This window comes from Diospyros lotus, chromosome 10 (genome assembly GCF_014633365.1).
Source record: "Diospyros lotus cultivar Yz01 chromosome 10, ASM1463336v1, whole genome shotgun sequence".
NCBI lineage: Eukaryota > Viridiplantae > Streptophyta > Magnoliopsida > Ericales > Ebenaceae > Diospyros > Diospyros lotus.
In genome coordinates this window covers 16,356,054-16,377,603 of record NC_068347.1, presented here as the reverse complement: position 1 = coordinate 16,377,603, position 21,550 = coordinate 16,356,054, and the positions used below count along the sequence as shown (strand labels likewise).

Below are 21,550 nucleotides of genomic sequence, written 5' to 3'. Positions count from 1 at the left end.
GAAAAATTCCAAAAAATTAGGAATTGGTGTTATATTAATATTCTGAAATTTTTGGCAAGAAAAACGGTTCGGGCACACATTTCGAGGTCAATGCACTCGCATCAATGAGGCTTTAAAAGTTAAGCCTAGGTAAGTTTTAGAATTTCTACTATTCTTAGAATTTTATTTGATGAATTTCCATGGATAAATATTTGGTGGAATATTTAAGTAGATATTTATTTTAGAACATTAATGAGGAAAATGGGAGAAAAATAGAGAATAATGCAAGGAAAATATGGAAAAATAAGTTTTGATGTTTATTGGGATAAAATGATGAATATGGTGCTTTGATGATTTAGGTGATGTGATTTGTGTGCGAATCGAGGTCGGGCACGCTAATCGAGGAATCTTGGAAATTGTCAAAGGCAAGCATTCCATCATTTCTCATCTTTCTTTCCATTAGCTACCCTTCTTACTTCTCTAATGCTAGATGATAGCATGTGATAGATGCTTCCATTCTCAAATTTGGTTTATCTCCCTTACTATCGTTCGGTTATTTCCTTATTTGTTACCTCCTTATTTTGATGTTGATCGGTTGGGTGTTGAACTGGAGGTTTCATCTAGGGATTACAGGCTTGATGTTTGCTAGTGTTCCTCATGTTGGTTGGGTCGGTTTGAAATGGTGAGCCTATTCTTGAGAATGGTTTATTTTCCTTACTATGGTGTTGCTTTGGAGGTTGTATTTTGAGTTTCTAGAGAAGCTTGTTATATGAGGGATTATTGAGGATATTCTCCCTGTAAGCTTTTTAATTGAGGATTTTCTCTATTGAGTTGTAGATGCTTTCATTCGAGGATTATAGGCCTGTTTCTGGTTAGTTTCTCCATCTTGGTTTGATCCTTGCCAGATGGTGGGTCTTTCCTTGTGAGCTTTGAAGGGTTCGGTTCTCCCTTCTGTTTTATTGTTGGAATGAAGCTAGGAACCTGTGGGTAGGTTCTTGTTGGAGGTTGTTGTGGATGAGAGTATTTGCATGTGTTTCTTTTATTACCAGTATTTTGTCAGTTCATATGCATGCATGGGCTTGGGATATGCATATGGGGGTTTCATGTGATTGTGTGCTTGGCCATGGGACGTATTGTTGTATATTTGTCCTCCCTTCAGGGCAAGCAGGGCATGATGCATGGCTTATGGGGGCTATGTATCATCGTTTGTGCTCATTATGCCTCTGCATTACATGAGCACTGCATTGTATGTGATTTCCTATATGGGCGAGCAAGGCTTGATGCATGGGTTATGGGGGCTATGTATCATCGTTTATGCTCATTATGCCATTGCATTATATCTATGCATTGCATGGTTACTGGCGCCATGTGTGTGTGTTGTGATGTTTTTCGAACGTTCTAGCGTGCCGATCGAGCTTCAGCTCGAGTTACAGCTTCGGCTCGAATTATAGCTTCGGCTCCAGTTACATCTTCAGCTCCAGATTCAGCTTTGGCTCTAGTTGTAGAGACGAGTGTGGGTCACTCCCACTCGAGTGAGCTTCGGCTCGAGTTACAGGTTCAGCTGCCTTTCAGGGCAACAATAGGTTTGTGATAAGGATTTGGGTGTCGTGTGTCTTATGTGGGCCCCAAGGACCAGTATGTGCATATTTTATTATGCTGTAGTTTTGTATAGCTGTCATGTGATTCATGGACATGTGATCTATGGTTGGTTGCCATGCTCGGCATGAGTTTCGATTTGTTATGCACTTGAGACGCAGGTTTACTCTCAGTGCCTATTCTTTTCGTCCTTCATTTCTGTATGAACTTGCTGAGTCATTTGGACTCACCTTATTTTCTCTTCATTCCAGGTAAAGGCAATGATCTAGTTGTGGGTGAGTCTAGTGGGTCTCGACTTCCGGGTTAGATGGTGTACAGGGCCATGCAGACCTAGCAGTTGTCAGCCTGGGGGTTTCTTTTTGTTCATTTTGCCACTTCCGGACTGTATTTTCTTTAGTTTATTTGGGTCTGTATGGTTTATGTTTATTTTGTGGCCGGTGTGCCAATGTTGTATGTTATGCATGCCTGGGCTATGCAAGCCTAGAGATCAGTTATTGTATAGCAAGTTAAGGTTTTGATATGCATGCCGGGATGACAAGTTTCTTTTAGCAGTTTTCTCTTGATATATATCTGTGGCATGCATGACAGGTCCTTTCAGATCAGGTTGCCTCTGTTTTAGTAGGGCACCCACTCTGGTTCTTTGGGGACTTGGGTAGGGGCCTTACAACCGTTCCCTGTTATCAGTGCAGCCTCATTAATTCCTCCACTCTTTTCATGAGTTCCTCCACTGGAACACCCATTGCCTTGGATATCTCCTCCATTCAAGCACGACCAAGATCGAGAAATGACTCGATCAGATCTCCATCCAAGAAATTTTTAGCATCAGCGGTCTTCTTCTCATTGTAATATGACCTCCACTATTCATGACTCAATCCTCCAACACCCTTTATCACTTTCCTCAGATTTGATTGGAGCTTCTCCAAGAAGAGATACTGTTCATAAGGGAGGGAGGCAATCACACCAATCACACCATTAACAATGCCAAAAATTACAGTGGGGATCTGACCAACATCAGAATCTGGCAAGCGCATAACAAGTGAACCATGTTGGAATCGGTTGACAAATTCACCAAGGTGGTACTCGCCAACCACCTCAAGACGGCCCCGCTCGTCAGTGGCGCCTTCACTATTCTTCCGGATAGTGAACAGGTTGTAATTGTTCTCTGCACCAAGGTAGATGTCATCGTCAAGAATCTCAACAGCTGACATCCAATTTGCATTGTAATCATGAGCTCGTTCTTCAATAGCACCTTTCTCATGCTGAAGACAACACCGAGTCAAAATGTAAGCAAGAAAAACCAATTACTGCACACACAATTTGTCCTTGAAATTCAAGCCATGCTAAAAATAAAACTCCAAAAAAGTATCCTTGTATATGAAATATGATGGAAAAGGTCCTTAACCTTATAGATTAATAGGGAGATTGATTTCATCAGATCACCGACAACAATAAAATCCCCACGAGTTTGAACATAAAGGGCAAGTATGTGCCCATGATGCCCACATTTAGACTGCAACTCACGGCTACCATCATCCCGCAACATCCACTTGTAGAACTGAATCTTTTGATTAATAGCAGCGAGCAGCTTTCCATTGAAGGCATTCAGGGAGTAAACAACCCCCTTGGTTTCCTTCTCAGAAATTAGCTGTAACTTTTGATCTTCAACTATGAAGACCAGTATACGACCCTGTAGGAGATTGAAAACTTGTCAAGAAGAAGAACTAACGCAGAAGATGTGTATGGCCAGTTCTGTGCTAGTACATGTAGGATAGTCAACCTCTATGCCAGTTGAGTTTCAACTTGACAAAATCGGCAGATGATTACATATTATGCAGGATTGGAGACTGTATTCCTGGTTACGGTATTACCTAGTGCACCTGTAGCTTCCACCTAATCCTCCACCCAAAGAACAGTAAACCAAACACTGGATGGGTAAATATTAACAATATTAAAAGATTATTCTTGAATTCCTTAAGCTCACTACATATCAAAATTGGGTCAAAGGCAATCTAAAACCACACAAAACATATTCAATTACGAGATACCCAATACAACACAATTATATTGGTACTGTGATATTTAGATCCTGTGAAAGTTCTTGTTTAGAGGGTGAAAAAGTAAAGGAACCTATTTTGACATACATTTAACCATTCCTTTCCTTTTTGGTTACTACAAAAACAGTTACACTGAGAAAACAGATCCGGAGACACTGACAACATATACAAACTTGCAAATTCTACATAAGACGATAAAAAATTTAACTTGCAATTCTACATAAGAAGGTAAAAAATTTATCTTCAACAAGAACTAAATAATACTAAAGCTTAGCAATTAATTACATGTGCTAAACTTTGATCACATCAGAAAGCAATTTATATTAGAAAATTATCAATATGGACATGGAATCCTACCTTGCTGGGCTCATTCTCCTCAGGCATGACATAAGCTGTCCCAACACAATAATACATATTGTTGTCATCAGAAAATGAGCAGCTTCGAATGGAGCAACCATGCTCATACTGGTCAAGTGGGTATGTTGATATGAATTCAAAGGTTTGATCATCTAGCAAGCGAACAAAGTGCATTTCAGACTCATCTATGCTTGATTGGTTGTACTTCAAACTAATTATGCCAAAGGTTCTAGTCTGCTCTTGATGGCATATACGGCATGCTTGCTCCCCAAGAGGGATGGAGCGAATGTGAAGCTTTTGTATGTCATCAATTGTGCCAATTGTAAGCTCCCCTTCTTTGGCAATTGCAAGACTGGACAAGTAATAAGCCAACCATTAGAAATGTCAGCCATAAAAGGATAGAAATATTTCAATGTCATGGAACCAAATAATACAGGAGAGACACAATATGCAACAGCTATGGAAAATTTTGCAATTAAGCTTAAGTTATTAGTGGTAGGTAGCAAACAAAACAGGATTTCAAATAAAAGAGAGCTTGCTTCATTTTGTATTAAGACTGGCCAGTCAAAGCATATGTTTTCATATGACAATTCATATGTGACATTGCAAATCATCGATACACATTACTTTTAAACACATCTACATGAATATAGTGCATGTGAGACACTGCAACAATTTGAGAGATATACCAGCTCTCCTCCATATATGTCAAACTTAAAAAAGCCAAAAAGTCCTAGTTTTTTCCCCTTTGATCAACCTGCTTATCTTCTTGACAGATTTTCAATCATTGGTGAAGAACTGTTCCCAACAAATAAAATGTGATTCTACCATCCACAGTTCCTTGTACAACCCCACCATATGATTAATTGTTCATGATCTTTGGTTACTAATGCAGTCTCCATAAAACCCACAAAACAAATGGATCAGAGCAAAACGAAAAAGGAAGGTTGATTAACCATCTTGAAAAATAGAAGGTGCTAATGAGGCCTGGAAAAATGCGAGTTATTCTCCAACTTATTCAAAGAATGTGGAAAAAGAAAATGTTACATTTGAAAATTTTAATGATTTAGAAGTACATAGGAATTACATGCTGTTTGAAAAAATGTCAAGCCATGAAAAAGATGAAAAAATAAAAAATAAAACAAATGGACTAAATAACATCCAGATAAAAGCAGATAAAATTTTATGGTTAAGGAAACTATTTAATGTGATTCTTAGATCCAATAGGATGCCTGGCAAGTAGAAAAAAATAACATTTTGGTACTAATTTACAAAAATAAAGGATATGCGAAAATTACAAAAGAATCAAGCTAATAAATCATCCTATGAAACTTTGAGAAGGGTGACCGAGCAAAGATTAAAAAGAAAAACCAAAGCCATTTAATTTGAGTCTATGTTCATATATCATCAATAGAAGTAGTCCACTTGTTGAAGAGTTTGATAAAAGTCTACAATAAACAGAACATTTACATATAATGTTTATAGATTTAGAAGCAATCTATATAGAATCACCAACAATATTTTAGGAAAGGTTAGAAAGGAATCCAGGTTGTTTACATATAGATTATTCAAAAAATAGGAACATGTTGGGACTTCTGGAGAAAATCTTTATACTTTCTCAATTACAATTATATTACATAAAAAATCTGTGTTCGATCCTTAACTCTTTGCTTTAATGATGTATAAGCTCACTAAAAATACATTCTAGAAGAAATGTCTTGGTGTATGTTATTTGTAAATGACAGTCCTGACAAATGAAACAAAATGGCATGTATAGTGAACTTGAGTTATGGAAGGACGCCATACAATTTTAAGGTTTTAAGTTGAATAGGTCACAAATAGAATACCTAATATGCAAATTAGAAAGAAATAAATGTGAATGATGTTGTGGTCAAACTTGAAGGCCAAATTATTTCAAGAAAAGATCAGTTAAAATATCTAAAATAACAGGATCAAAAAAATCAATAATTGAGAAAATTACATAATCAAGACAGGGTGATGGTTAAAATAAGAAAGTGCTTCAAGATTTTATATGATTGTAAAATTGATTTGAAGTTATAAAGTTCTATTGGATGGCAACTGACTTTCCTTTATGGCATGGAATGTTGGGCAATTAAGTACCAATATGAGCGTAATTCAGTTGGGGATGTTAATTGAATATCTGGCCACACAAAAAAGTAAAAAATGACAAATTAAGAATGAGATTATTTGTACTAAAGTTGTAGTGTTGCCTATTGAAAAAAAGAAAAGAAAAGGTGATAGATGCATTTAAGATGGTTTAAACATGTGATCAATAAATACATTCAAGAGGAGTGGGTAATCAAAATAAGTTCGTAACAAACGATATAAAGGAAGATTCACAAAAAAAAAAAAAAAGAAATGCAAAAAACTCATAAGCATGACATGGAATATTAGCCTTGCAAAAGATACAAGTAGGATTACAGCTTGGTGCTGCTGTAGAGCATAAAAATATTCACGACTAGAAAGTGTTTTTACAAACTTGGAAGCGAAAAATGATTATTTCTTTAGTTTTATGAGATATCAAATTGACTAAAAATACTCCCTAAAAATATCATTATTTCCAACCATGGCCTCTACAAGTTTAGCTATGTACCACACTTGGACCATGTGGCATACTGCAATCCTACATTTACTCCCATTCTATGTTCAAGTACCCTCCAGTCACATAGGTAAAAATATAGGAACTTGGCCAAAAACAAAGCTTGTGATAACATTACCAGGTGACCTAGAAATACCCCCGCAAGAAAGAAGCCCTAGAATCACATGACCCATATTCTGGAAACAACAAAAATTTCTGTATAATCAAACTTCTGACATATCAATTAACATTGTTGGGGAATAAACAACGAATAAAGAGCAAATTTAAGAGTTACCTATCTGGGAAAGTAGAAGAGTTGAAAGGGCACATATGACTGACTTCCTTCAAATTCACATTGCTATAAAGTAATTTCTTGTTGCTGTATATGACAGTTGGTCTGTCTGATGCAGCAAAAACATGGGTGGTATTCTTTGATGACAAAGTACAGAGAGTTATGGGCTGGGTTCCCAAGGATATCTTTTTCCTATCTGTTAACTCCCCAGTGCTCATGTTCAGTAAAAAGTTTAAGAGATGGCCATCTCCAAGGGCGCATAGCAAATAAGATATCTGGAAAAAAAAAAAAACACAGCAGAAATTTGGATTAAAAGAGACTAACAGCAGATACACATTACCAGCCATATATAGATGAAATTGGCACATATAGTTCCAAACCCATCTCTGCTTGAAAATTTCCAAGCTAAATGCCAAATTGGTCCCCCATTATTATGGTTCCGCAATGTTACAGCAATGTGGTAATGAACCATAATTTAAGTGGTGCATAGTGAAGAACCAATCTAGTATGAATGCCCTTTTCATACATGCAGTTGGTAGGGTATTCAAGGTTTTACTAGAAAACTTTACATGCCCTAATACAGAATATTGCATGTAGAGCTTGAAAAAATTAAGAAAAGAACAAGAAGATATGCCAGAATAGGTTAAGAAGATAACATACCCCTTCAAATGAACATAATAGGACAGAGCGAGGAATTATCTCTCCTCCCAAGCTTTCTTTTGTAATAAGATTCAGATCTGGAAGAGAGAATATTCTCACACTTATATCAGTCCACATTCCAACTGCAGCTAGCTGACTAAAGTTGGGATTTTCACCAATGGGATTTATATCAAGGCAAGATATATCATACTCCAATTGGGCATGTTTTACTTCTGCCAATATCCCATCACTAATTTCTAGGTAAACTAAATGACCACCACTAGTAGCCAACAAAACTTGTCAGAAAATATGTAACAGAGAGCCAATCAATTAATGTTTGTAATACAATAGCATGTAAGACCAAGTGGAACTAAACATAAAAAGAAATGTCATATCAACATTTCAAGAAAAGCTACTGTACAAAGTGGAAACACAGACTCATTCTCATGAAAGCAATTAACAGGTTCAATGCCCACAGTGTAACGCCCCTAGCCGGCATCCAGCAAGTAAAATAAAGCTTATATGTGCTACTATCTTGAAAGTAATCTAAATGCATGTACATATAAAGCTATGAATAGAAGGGAAATATCCTTCGAGCCAATTATCCTATCAAAAGGTAAAAAGCCTTTATCAAAAATTTGACATTCAATCCATGATTATCTTATTGTTTTGATCTATATCTTTAGGTATGTATCTTCTATTGGAGTTGATAACGAAAAGAGATTGCCTTCTTGTCTGCTCAGCATTTCTCTCTTTTTTCTTTGCGTTTTTGTTGAAGATGATGAGAGTATCTATGTAGCTTCTGTGATCTCTTTGTTTCAATTTCTATCTTCTCTTAAAGATGAAAGAAATAAACAATAATAATTCTCCAAATACCAAAGAAATTAGTTTAGTTTTTAACATGCACTTGATGCCTGCCTAGCTCTTTGAAGTGGGAAGGCTACATGTAGAGCTTGAGTTCCTGCATTAACATTGAGAGCTAGGATTAGGCCTCATGTTCCAACAATAAAAGAAATATATTTGGTCAGGCATGGGAATATGGCTCTCTATTTCCTCAATTTTAATTAATCATCTCTTTAATATAATTTTCTCTATTTTACTGATATATTATGTTATTAATTGTATAGTTTATTTATCTTTTTTATTATAGTTTAATTTATTTTTTCCTTATTACCAATTATTTGAAAACAACAATTATCATTTAAGAGGAGTGGTTGTCCCTATTTTTCCATAATCATTTTAGAAATATTATTATATGTTAAGTTTTATTTAAAACATGTTCACAATAATAATTAGGATTTTATATGCTTCCATAAGGTCATTTTGTCTATACAACTTTATTATAATTGTACATATTTTTATAATATATTATTTATTTACTATAACGACGTATTCAAAGGTTCTTGGTACCAATACCATCTCAATGACCATCCTGATACATTATTCGGTATGATATTGATAACAATGGGTCACCAAACTCAGAATAATGCAGGTTGCCTGACTTGCTATTGCTCCAATAGCCTCCATATCTTTCCCCCAAAAAGAATGGCCCCCTCGTCAAGCCATGCATCACAAGATCCATCAACAAATAGAACTTATTTCACACAATGAAGAGACCCAGTTGAAGAATATTCTCTTTCTAACAATACTCTCACTTGCATGAAGATCCCAATCAATATTATCAGTCATCTATCAATAAGCCTTCTATTGTTAAACGATGTTGCTTTTCTTTAACCTTTACATATTCTTCTCCTTGTGTTTTTAGCTTCTTTTTAGAGAAACTGCACTTCAAATTTGAAGGCACTGCCTTGATACCAAGATGAAATATAGAAGAGAACATCAAATGAGTTATTTGATTGATCAATCCTCTTTTTATGCATATGCAGCTGAAACTAAAAAGGGAAGAGAATCAATACAAATGACAACAATCAATCATACCAGTCACAATCCTAATTTTAAGCTATCAAAAATAAAGGTTGTCAAACGCATGTCACAATTTGTCTCAAATCTCAATCACTTTCATACTGATTTTTCTACACATAAGGTCGTGAAACAAATGCCAGCTATTTGTCTGAAATGACTTTAAAATTGTTTCATTTAGAAATATATAAACAATGAAATTATATGCCCATAACTACCCCCAAAAAAATAAGTCTGTTGGCAGGATGGAAAAAAAGAAAACGATAAAGTTACTCTTCCTATTTATGAATAATATCAGGAGGGAGAAAAAATATTATATGGAGAGAAGGGAATTAAGGCTACTTAACTTCTTATAAGTAAACTTAACTTCTTATAAGTGGGTGGCCAAATTAATAATCACCAACTCCTTTTCATTAAACTAGGCCTGCTAATTGTGGAGATGAAGAAACAGGCATACAAAGGGTTTGACTATCCCTTTAGACCCCTCCCCTCCTACTTATGCTTTGCAGTGCCCACAAATGGTTCAACATAATAAGATAAGAGCTGGAAGGGCAAACTTGACAGCAAATGACCCTGCATTCTGTAGCCATGAAATTCTAAGTTTATGCATCTAGATGAACTACCAATGAAGCACAAAATACCAAAACAATAATAATAAGCACATTTGTAACCAATTCCAAAAGAAAGAGATCAGAAATAAACTTGGGTGGCATTAGCAGTGGCCAGATGGGCAGTCCATTCATCACGCAGCATTTTAGAGGTAGAGCTAACCAATCTTACAGAGCTTGAAGTAACCTGTCAAAATGATTCATAAGAAATTGTAAACAGATTATAGTGATCATTTTAGAAGCAAAATATTGATTAGCCACATATTATCCAGCATAATTTATCAATGCTACAAAAGCCCACCCTCTTGCTTATCCCCTGATATTTACAGATAATTAATTTTAGAGACAACTGCATGGAGGATTAATAAGTTCATTTTCTGGATAAATTATGAAAATTTAAAAAGGTGACCAAGTAATAATACTCGTGATCAACTATCTTACACAAATTAGTCATTGAAGCCATAAGGGAAGCAGCCTAATTCAATGGGTCACGTTTAGGTATGCAAACCACAAAAAGAGGAAGACACATAAATACAACATTATCAACAAACAAACAAGTTTCATGTGTTAACTTCAATTAAGCTAAGACAGAGCCATCATGTAAGACACACTAAATGATTTACACTAAGATTTAGTTGAAGAATACTTTTGGTCAAGCCAAAAAAAAAAAGCATTTTGCAAATAATATGACTGAAGATGAGATAATAACCAACCTGCACAAGTTGATTGTACACAACATCATGACAGAACAAAGTCTGGACTTGAGAACAAAATCCATCTATCTCAGTTTCTTCCAACTCATCATCGGCATTCATTTCCAAAATCCGTGTCTCACTAATAAAATTGACAACCAAGAAAGCATCATAGAGATCATCGGTGGCTCTCCTTAGTGACCATGTAATAAATATTATCCGGTACATTAGTAAGTTTAAGTCCACTGGGAACTAACCAACATGCAAAAGTAAATTAATGTGAGGCAAATATGGCTAAAGAAAGCAAATAAAGCTACAAAAAGCACATAATAAATTAACACTAATTTAGCAAACAGAGATTCAAACCATATGAAAGGAAAGAAGCAACCTATTTGTAAGTCAAGACCTACGTGTTTATAGATTGGTAATGGCGAGATTCAAATAGACCAGAAGGGATAAGTTACAAGGGCTATTGGGTCTCATAGAATAACACATGATGGGTAGGGCTTAAGGGCTAAAAAGTGCAAGGAAATTAAGGGTTGGGCTTGGGTTTCTAAATAGGTTTTTTTTTTTTCCTGTAAATTCTAAATAGGTTGGGTACACCAAACTTGTAACAGGTAGAAAATTGATTCTTTTTTCCCCCTTCTCTCAATTGAGGGAACAACACTGGAGTTCAGTGGGAGAACACATATAAAACTGGGTAGTTAAGAAAACAAAATCCAATGAATACTTGCACAAATCTATTATATTATATAATATAAGAATAAACAAACACACAAGCACTCAAAACTAAAAGCACAATTATATGTATGTATACAACTTAATTGGTAGATCGTATGTCATGATTCTTGAATAATGGTTTGTGGCTTACAAATAGGGAATGAATAGACTAGTAAACACAAGATTACAAGAGTCAAACAATATCATTTAGTACAAAACAGAGTAATGAGCTGAAAATTTTCACCAACATTTATGGCTGAAAAATTACCTGCATAATGAATTAACAGAATTGGGCTGCTTCCATCCTTAGCTTGCCTCCCTGTGCTTCCAGATAAATTTTTGCTAGCAGTGTCACTATCCACCAAACCAAGCTGCCAGGCTTTTAAGGTTACTGGTATTGTCACTTTGGCACCAGGTTTCAGGGGAAGAGCACCTTTTAAAGTTTCATACGGGATGGATAAAACAGAGTCTTGGTTTTTTCCTAACAAAGAAACATGTGCCTACTCAACTAGAATTATCCCAGCATTGGCCAGACTGATCCACAAATCACGAATCTCACCTTCATATAAAATTATAGCCCCGTCTCCTCCTACAACATGTGACACTAGCAATGGTAATGGGGGGTACCACTAAAATATTTGGAACTAAGACATTTTTCAACTTTTCAGATCCACAGCAGCGGAAAAGGTCAGAGAGCACAAGACCTTGTGCTGCTCCAAGTAGCAAGTTGTCTACATCCTTGAAAAGGTGCTCGATAATAACGCCAAAACAATGAACTATGAATCCATGAATTATCACTGGTCCAACTTTAGTTGGAATGCCTGATAAGGTGATCACCTTTGAAGAATTAGGTGGAAGATTTACACTGATAGGAAAAGCATTAAAGTTTCCAGAATGCACCGACAGATAGATACTATCCACCATTAAATCAAAGCCACAAGGGTTGGCCAATTCCACCAACACCTGGGCTGGCTCTCCAACAACCCAGATCAGTTCCTGCTTACTGGTATGATTTGTCCCTCCCTTGCTGAATGGTGTATAAGTAAATGGTCCAGAGGGAGCTGATCCTGCCCACCAATCTTCTCTTGGTGGATGGCGTTTTACAATGTCCATTTGTAAGAAGTGGAGAGGAAATGAATGCAACCTAGAAGGATTAAAATAGTGGATAAAATAATACTAAATCATTGAAAAATGCATGTGAAAGGATACTCCAACTATGAATTTATAGTAACCATTGGATCAAATAGGAACCTGGGCGATAGAATTGGATATTTGGGACAAAGGCAAGGACTTTCATGCATTCTTGAAATTAAAATTTATTAGTCTCAGGAAACTGTATGGCACTTCATCCTCAGAAGCAGATTTTTTTGAGAAAAAAAGAAAAGAAAAGGAAAAGCATTAACCAAACATGTTTTGGTAGGATTGGAATCTTGAGTAAAGCCCCAGCATTCTAAAGCAGATACACACCTCACAAATACCAGCACATACATCTAATTCTTAAATATTTGGGGGGTACAAGAAAAAGTGAATGCTCTGATGTTTGGAAAAAAGAAAATGTTTCAAGGTTTCAGAAAAAGTTGTTTGTAACACGATTTAGGAATTTCTGAGATGGGACTGTTTCAGGAGCAGAGCTTTTCAGTACTATCATTTTGTTTCAATTCTATGAATATTTATCTTTATCTGATTTTGCACATAAAATTGGGCATGGGGAGCAAGAAGAAAAAGCTTTAGGGAAAGGTACACACACACGCACACATAGAGACAAAAACCATAGTCTAATGGGAAGACCACATAAGAAAAGAAACATCAAGAAATAACAGTTAGAGGGCTGCGTAGCTCATGAACAATTATATAACGTGGCTCTCCTATTTCTAAAACCTCTAAATGTTCTCAGAGAATTTTAAAAATAACATTCTTACTTCCAATTGTGAGTGCTTGTATCACTCTAAGCTATCAAGTCCTTCAGCTTAGCTTGAGCAAGTGAGCGGCTCCATGAGTTGTCCCCCCAAGCATCGAGCCTATGTCCATGTCTCCAATTTTTGAGCTTGTTTACATAACTTGCAATAATAATAATACGCTGTGTGTTATTGATTGGACTAGTCTAGGCACCCCTCAGTTCAGCAAGATCTCTCTGCCCAACCATTGCACATGTTAATTAAGAAAATAACTTGAGATCAGTCTATCCTGGTTCTCATTTAGAAAAACAATATTCAACACCAACAAAGTACCTGATAAAAGGTAAGGAAGGATCAGCATAGCGAGTTCCTAAGGAAGCCTTTCTGCAGAATTTGCAAGTGCACTTGCAAGACCATTTTGTCCAGCTGGAGTAATTAGAGGATAGTAGGATCGAAGAAGTCGTGCAGTTGCACTCCATGCAGCAAGAGGATCTCCAGCTCGGACAGCAGATAGCAGGATCTCTCTTAGCACAACCATCTGCAATGTGCTCCACTGTGACTCAAATAGTGAGACTATGGAATGATGATGCACTTTCCTAGCATCAGCATGAATTGATGTTGTTTCCTATCGTACATATAGAGTACGACAAGGAAAAAAACTGAAAAGTTAGAAATATGAGAGTTTTTTAATTGCAGTCAACACAGTTTAAAATTTCCTTTCCAGAAACATAATTTGAAAAAATCACGAAGCCTAACATAAATGAAAGTGAACCAAGCCAGAACCTACCATCCATCCCTAATTTTTAGTTCCCAACCATGTAAAGATACTATTCTTTGATTAATTACTAGATAAAATAAGCACTATGCCAGAATATTTCTTGGACTTGCATTATTCATTTCCCGTACAGATGAGTTCATAGAATATTCAAAATAAAAAAATGGAGAACCTTAATATTAAAAATTGATTATTGTCAAGCTACAAGAAGAGTTACCCCACAACTCATCAGCTTAATTACTAAACAAAAGACTGTGCATGGTAGAACATCTAGCATTTTTGTGACTAGCATTGTAATATCAATGCTTGCACCATGTGATACTATTAGACTTGCATGGATAACTCTTATCTCGTCCCTACAATATTAAATGTAGTTGGTACAGAACACTGGGTTATCAATCATACTCGTGGGCACATTATCTGGTCTTAGTAGATCACATCAACCACATTGTGATAAGCTCAAATGTGTAAATAAGGATGTTATTTGGTAACAGATTTGCAAAGTTCTCCCATCATATAATCCTCTAGATGTTTTCTTTCGATATGTTCACTCTTTTTTTCCTTTTTTAAATTCATTTCCTAGATGAGTTGTTGTAATTTGTAGTGTTTTAATTCTTTATGATTTCAACCCCTTTTCAGCAGTTCTTCTTCATCTACATTGTTATTTATCTTAAAAGAAAAGGTTATTGCTAATTGATTTGGTACAAAACTAGAGGTTTTCTTCTCCTTGATTTGATGTAATCATCAATTTGAAGTCAAAATGAACTTTAATTTGGCTGATACCATAGTACTGTGTTTATTAAATCCGTAGATTACTTGATAATGGGAGTGAGAGTTGGCATCTTTCCATATCCAAATGCATGTTCGCATGTTCTCAATCAGGAAACCATAGTCTTATCAGTTCTCTCATCCAAAACATTTCCAAGACATACTGGTATAAGTAACCTTGCAAGTGTTGGCATGTTGCTGATGATAAGATAACAGAAGCACACATAACCAAGGAATAAGAGAAAAAGGAAGAAAGGTGGAGGAGAAGGAGAAGAAAATACAGGGAAGAGAAGAGAAGTAGACATGATAAGGAAAGGAGAGGAGAGGAAAAAGACAAAACAGAGAAGAGAAGAAAGAAAGAGAAGCAGAAGAGAAGAATCTGGGAGGAAGAGGGAATATATCCAAGGAAAGAATCCAGATTTTGTTTCAGTAATCAATAACCCAAATCTGAAAACTCCTTACACTCATGAGGTACTTATAAACTCACAAATCCCTACCAAACTAGGAATCCTAGATAAAATAGGAAGCAAAAATCAAACATTCATAATCCTTACTAAACTCAGAAGCTAAATTAAGGAAACAGAAACATAGGATCCCTGAATAACAAAAACCCTACACTAGAATTATGAAGTTCTAAAATAATTAACACTTTTGATGTCCATCAGAGATTGAAATGCCCTATAGGTACAAAAGAAATAGGAGAGAGAGAGAGAGAGAGAGTAATGGTAAATTAATAATCTACATTAGCTATCAACAAGCAGCAACCATGGCAAGTGAGCAGATATCATGATACAGCAGTTACTACTTACTAGTTCATCAACTAATACACAATAACAACACAATCATAGGTGTTTTTGTAGTTATCATCAACTAATAATGCCTGAGCATAATCATAGATGCCAAACTATTCTTTGCTCACTCACTTTTGGATGAGAACTTTTAGGAATAGATGCTCTGCTTTGAACACGATATGCTTCTGTCATCATTGCCAACACTTGCATGGCCCTAGTAGCAGCCTCTCTATTTTCTTGTTGGAAGTACAGCTGTGCTACTTGCCTTGAGAAAAAGGTAGCTTTCCGGTGATATCCTAAATTTCTAAAAAGACGGGCTATTTCAACATATAATATTAGTCGGTCGCCGGCATCAATCAAAGATTTAGCTCCACCTGCAGCGGCTGTCAACAATTCGACTACCTCCTTGGCCAGTTCTCGCCTATCAATTAAAACAAACAAACAAACAAAAAATTAACACAAAGTATCTGATTTAAGAATGGACAGAAAGTGAAGAATCCTTGGCTTATGTTTTTCATTTCAATCTTTTCTCTACTTCCCTGACCCAAGGGTGAAGACAAGCCTTGGAGATGCTAATCAACTTGAAATAAGTATACCAGAAAATTTGACAGTGATTTAAAATCATAAATTGATAGCATATTATGGAGATAAATTACATAAAAAGAACTTGTTCCAAAGATTAAATTAGTAACTTCATAGAATGATGAAAAAACTAGAACCAAGGTCTTAGAATCACAAACCTGAAAGCAATTTGGAAGTCCATTTAAGTCACAAGCCTAAATACAATTTGTAAGGTCGCTACTCTATGATTGGAAGGTCATAGGTCCAAGTTGAGAAAACAGCCCCCTTGCAAAAGCAAGGGTAAGGCCACATATATAGACAACCCTCCCCAACCCTCAAGTGTGGAGTCTTGTGCACTAGGGATGCCCTTTACTGACCCAAATATTTATACCAACATGCACAGTTGAGCTTTACAAAACTCTAGAGGATGTTGATATCATCAAACAAACCAAACTTCCATTCAAATAATTAGAATAATGAAATCCCATTTTACCAAGTCCCAGTCTACATTCTACCAAAATCTCAATAAATATCCAAATATCCTAGAATTTAGGTGTCTATTTGACATTCAAAATCTATGCAGATGCTAGGTAATCAAATATTTACCCTTAGTTAAAACATGGTTCTAATGTTTATTTTCAATTGTTTGTCTCGTCACATACATGGGTTTTTTTTTTTTTTTTTTACTAAATAAAAAAAGTAAGTCCAATGTCAATAGATTCTTGAGTTAGTCTTAATAACGTGACGGGTGAATGACCTTTAATTATCGATGAGATTGAGTAACTCCTTGCTAGGTTTTGATAGTAATATAATTAACCATCTCACTGAATTAGTAATGGTGCAAACCACACGAGACCCGAATGGTTAGCATGCCACCCCCAATGTTCGAACACTAACTGCCTTGGCATACTTCACACACTAACTACCTTGGATATATGACATTTACCCGTGACACTAATGCATTAGCATGCTTAAGATATCCCATGAAATCATAGAGGAAGTTCTTGATATAACGACACATAAGAAAGAGCAAGATTAATCACTAGCAAAACATAGTAAGGTTATTGGCACAACCTTAATATAAAGTATAAGACAATATAAATCCTTCAAATCAAAACTCAAGTACCATCACTTGAGTATATGATCATTTACGTAACAATCTAGACGCCTAGCACTTAAACATCAATTATGAAAATATATAATACATTACTCTAAAACCTTGAATAATGCTGACACATAAAATACTTAGCAGGTCATGACCAAAACGCTCATATGAGAACATTAATAGATAGAACCCCAAAGAAAGGCATTTACAAACATATCAATAAAACATACGGCTAAAACACTCTAAAACATATCAGAACATTAATAGATAGAACATACTAAAGGAATTCTCTCCCCCTTTTGAAATATTCATTCTAAGACTAAGTACACCCAAATATTGCAAAAATATATATATATATATATCTAACAACAAGCTGATCAAAAAGAAGATTTAACTATCTTCTTAAGAAATCAAACCTTAGATAGATTTAAATAGAGGACATGCTTCCCCCACAAACAAGCCACAAATTCTTTTAACACTCAAGCCACAAATGTTCTAACCTATTTGAGTCATCTTGACAATTTAGGCAAACATTAATCAACAAAAGCAAATAATTCAAAATCATAAATCAAGCTTAAGAAAATTTGAACTAATATATCAAAGCTAAAGTGCTTTTAAGCACTAGGATTCTAATCCTATGACACTCGAGTGACAAGCTCGAGTTTCTTTTTAAAAATATCTATTCTATCTTAGCAACTCGAGTAACACTTCCCTATTACACGACTAATATTCTATAGAGACCTATATACACACTTACTCCAGATTACCTTTAACCTAATACAATCGTAGGCAAACCAATCATTTGACTACCACCTCATCAAAACATCAAGATTTTCCACTTAATTATCTAAATGTAAATCATGAACATTCAATCAAATATGTATGCACTTAGGTATAGAAATACCTTAGTCAACAAACAATCATTTTTATCATAATCAAAGATCATCCAAAACAATGAGCATAACTTCATTGCATTCCAAAACATCAATCACGAAAGAAGAACAAGCTAATTCAAGAATTTTATCAATCATAAACTCATAGCAAGATTCATCATCAAAACATTAGGACATAGCACTCAATGAGCAAGTTCATTTAAGACACTACAATATAATTTAGCATGTATTTTAATAGGTACAAACGTACCTCAATTAACACCATAAGGTTATATCCAAAACAATTCATATTGATAGGCAAAAGATGATTTCAAATTCGAGGCTTTAATAATCAGCAAACAGAAATAATCAATATTTAATCACATACGTAATCAAGGCACACAGTCAAGGTCGAAAACGATATCAACAAACACATTTAAATTTAAAGAGATATGAGATTAGAATATATTACTTGGGGAGATACATCATTTTCTCACAAAGCTGAATTCTTTTAAGTCCCATGGACTGCACATAAAACCTATCTAAGATAAAGTACCCAATCATTTGAGTCCTTGAATGTTCTAACCTATTTTTATATCAAAGACTTATTCTTAACTACCAAAACCATTTTTGGAGCTACCTTGATCTCATCCTTGAGAACCCATGCCTTATTTATTCTAAATATTCATTTGAAAAAAGTTTTTCATATTCAATAATCCTATCAATAGCATCAGTTATATCATAAGAACATGAAATGGTTGCCTCTTCTTCTTCTATATGCTCCTTTTAACTGGTGGATGGAACTCGAGATTCCTAAAGGTACTCTTCTTTGATATCCACGTGTTCACCATCAAAAACCTCACACAAAAGATTAGAGCTAGTTGATTTATTTAAAGGAGAATGCACATTCAAATCCTTGGATGATTTTGAAATGAAACTGTTTTTCATGGTATTTTAGAAAGCATTTGCATAAGAAGAGATGACACCAAAATCCCCCCTTGAGAGCCATCGATCACTCTTAGCTGTTAAGCTAGAAAAGTAAATAAGAGTACCTGCTCTGATACCACTTGTGAGAAAAGATAAGACACTGAAAAGAAGGGTGAATTGCCTTGATTTTATAAATACTTTGAATAAAACAGTTTTTCCTTTATCAAACCATGAGCACTTAATGTTTTAATTATGACCTTGTGCGGTACATTGTGTGCGAACAGTTGAAACAATATATAGAGGGGTTTAGAGCCACCACCCAAGAAGTAAGAGATCTCTCGGTTGGGTTGGCAGCATCGGCTTTGCTCAATGGGACTACCTACGTGCCACTCAGGAGATCCTTAGCCCTTTTTGAGCCCGGCTCCATGACTGATTTATTCGCCCAAGCGGAGCAATTCATTGTTCAGATGGAAATTTTGGATTCCTGGGAGGTGAAAGGAAGAGGAAAACCAAGAGACTCAGAGTCAAACGGAGCGGTAAGAACACAGAGAAGGGAAGAGCTTGCAAAGGTGTAGTTCCGAAGTTTCACTCCCCTTAGCGAGCCTAGGTTGGCAATCCTTTCCTCCATTACACACATGGGGCTCAACAACTTTCCTCCTCATTCCAAGGAGCTCCTGGGGAGGAATATGGAATCCTTTTGCAAGTTTCACGAATCCCCAAGCCATAGTACGGAGCAGTGCCGGGAGTTGAGTAACCAGATCGAGCACCTGATTAGAGATGGGAAGCTTGATCGATTCGTACTGGATAAACTGAAAAACTAGGAAGGCAAGAGAGATAAGCTTGGAAGGGGTAATCAAAGAAAACCCTATCGTCCTAGAAATGATACCTCGAATAGAAGGGATAATCAACAACCCCGTCAGGTGGAAAGAGAAGGAAGCCCCCAAAGAAATCAACCAAGACCGAGTACGGGGACAAGAGTTAATGAGCCTACCATGGATAAAATACGTGTGTGATTTTCAGGGGGGGGGGGGAAACATGGCCGAAGACTCCAAGGACGAAGATGTGGACTTCGTGAAAAAGGTGCTAGAGGACGAAGATCCCATTGTCTTCACACCCAAGGACCAAGGAGATGTGCTCCTGCCCCATGATGACTCGTTGGTGTTCTCTCCCGTTATTACTAAACATCCTGTTGAACGCATCTTGGTAGATAATGCGAGCTCTGTGAATCTACTGTATTGGAACTACTTTGAAAAGATGCACATCGTACACGACTGACTCAAGACGGTTACGTCATCACTGTACAATTTTGCGGGGGAAGCAATTCCCGTTGTAGGGTCAATCCAGCTTCCAGTCACTGTAGGGAGCTACCCCCAAGTGGTTACTAGGCAGGTAAGCTTTATGGTTGTCAAGACCCTCTCCCCCGCTTACAACGTGATCTTGGGTATCCCTACTCAATGCCATGAGAGTAGTCATCTCGCCAAGTGAGGGAAACCAAAAGCAAGCCAGAGTATATTATGTAAGCTCCACTAAAAGCACCAAAGGGAAGGCAAAGTCGACAATGGGGGAGACTTTAATGATCAGTGAGCAGACTCTCGAAGCTAACAAGCCCCAACTAGTAGAAACACTTGAAGGAATCCCTCTAAACCCCGACGATGGTGACAGAAAGGTGCATGTGAGGAGCCAATTAGAGAATCCAGAGAAAGAAGAGGCCATCAAATGCCTACGATCTTATGAGGACGTATTTGCTTGGACGCCGGACGACATGCCTTGGATTAACCCAAAGGTCATATCCCACTGACTGAATGTCTGTCCAAAAGCCTGGCCAGTCAAACCGAAGAAAAGACACATCCCCCAGAGAGGTTGAGGTACCTGGAAGAAGAAGTAGACAAACTCCTTGAAGCGGGATTCATTAGGGAGGTCCAATACCCCGTGTGGCTAGCGAATGTCATGATGGTGACAAAAGCCAATGGAAAATGGCAAGTATGCATCGATTTTACAGACCTGAACAAGGCTTGTCCGAAAGACTCCTGCCCACTCCCCCGAATAGATAGGCTAGTTGATGATACCTCCGGATATACTGTGCTGAGTTTTTTGGTTGCGTTTTCGGGCTACCATTAGATCTGAATCTATCCGCCCGATGCTGAAAAAGATGACCTTTATCATAAAAAATAGGACGTACTGTTGCCAGGTGATGCCTTTCGGTTTGAAGAATGCATGGGCCACGTATCAGAGAATGGTCAACAAAGTATTCAAAGATTTTCTAGGGGAGGAGATGGAGGCCTATGCGGACGACATGATAGTGAAGAGTAAGCAAGGCGAGTCATACGCCCAACAATTGGAGAAAGTTTTGGCAGTGTTCTGGGAGAAAAATATGCATTTGAATTTTGACAAGTGTGCATT

General features: G+C 36.5%; 1 protein-coding gene and 1 pseudogene across 1 annotated transcript; both read right to left on the bottom strand.

The window, feature by feature from the left end:
- Positions 1-2,432: 2,432 nt before the first annotated feature.
- LOC127811148 (DNA damage-binding protein 1-like) lies at positions 2,433-10,964 on the bottom strand. Its single transcript, XM_052350855.1, has 6 exons — positions 10,758-10,964; positions 10,139-10,231; positions 6,881-7,152; positions 3,987-4,338; positions 2,978-3,262; positions 2,433-2,834 (listed from the first exon to the last, which is right to left on the bottom strand). The coding sequence occupies exons 1-6, from the start codon at positions 10,962-10,964 to the stop codon at positions 2,433-2,435; spliced, it is 1,611 nt and encodes a 536-aa protein (XP_052206815.1).
- Positions 10,965-11,499: 535 nt separating this feature from the next.
- Positions 11,500-21,550, bottom strand: part of LOC127811147 (trafficking protein particle complex II-specific subunit 120 homolog) — a 14,355-nt pseudogene continuing 4,304 nt past the window's right edge.

Bases quoted from the DNA above. Each gene is read 5' to 3' on its own strand.
- LOC127811148 (XM_052350855.1), bottom strand. From the start codon at position 10,964: ATGTACCGGATAATATTTATTACATGGTCACTAAGGAGAGCCACCGAT. The intron at 4,339-6,880 runs GTAACTCTTAAA...TTACTTGTCCAG, and splicing joins TCTTCTACTTTCCCAGATAG to TCTTGCAATTGCCAAAGAAG. The intron at 2,835-2,977 runs GTTAAGGACCTT...TGTTGTCTTCAG, and splicing joins TCTCCCTATTAATCTATAAG to CATGAGAAAGGTGCTATTGA.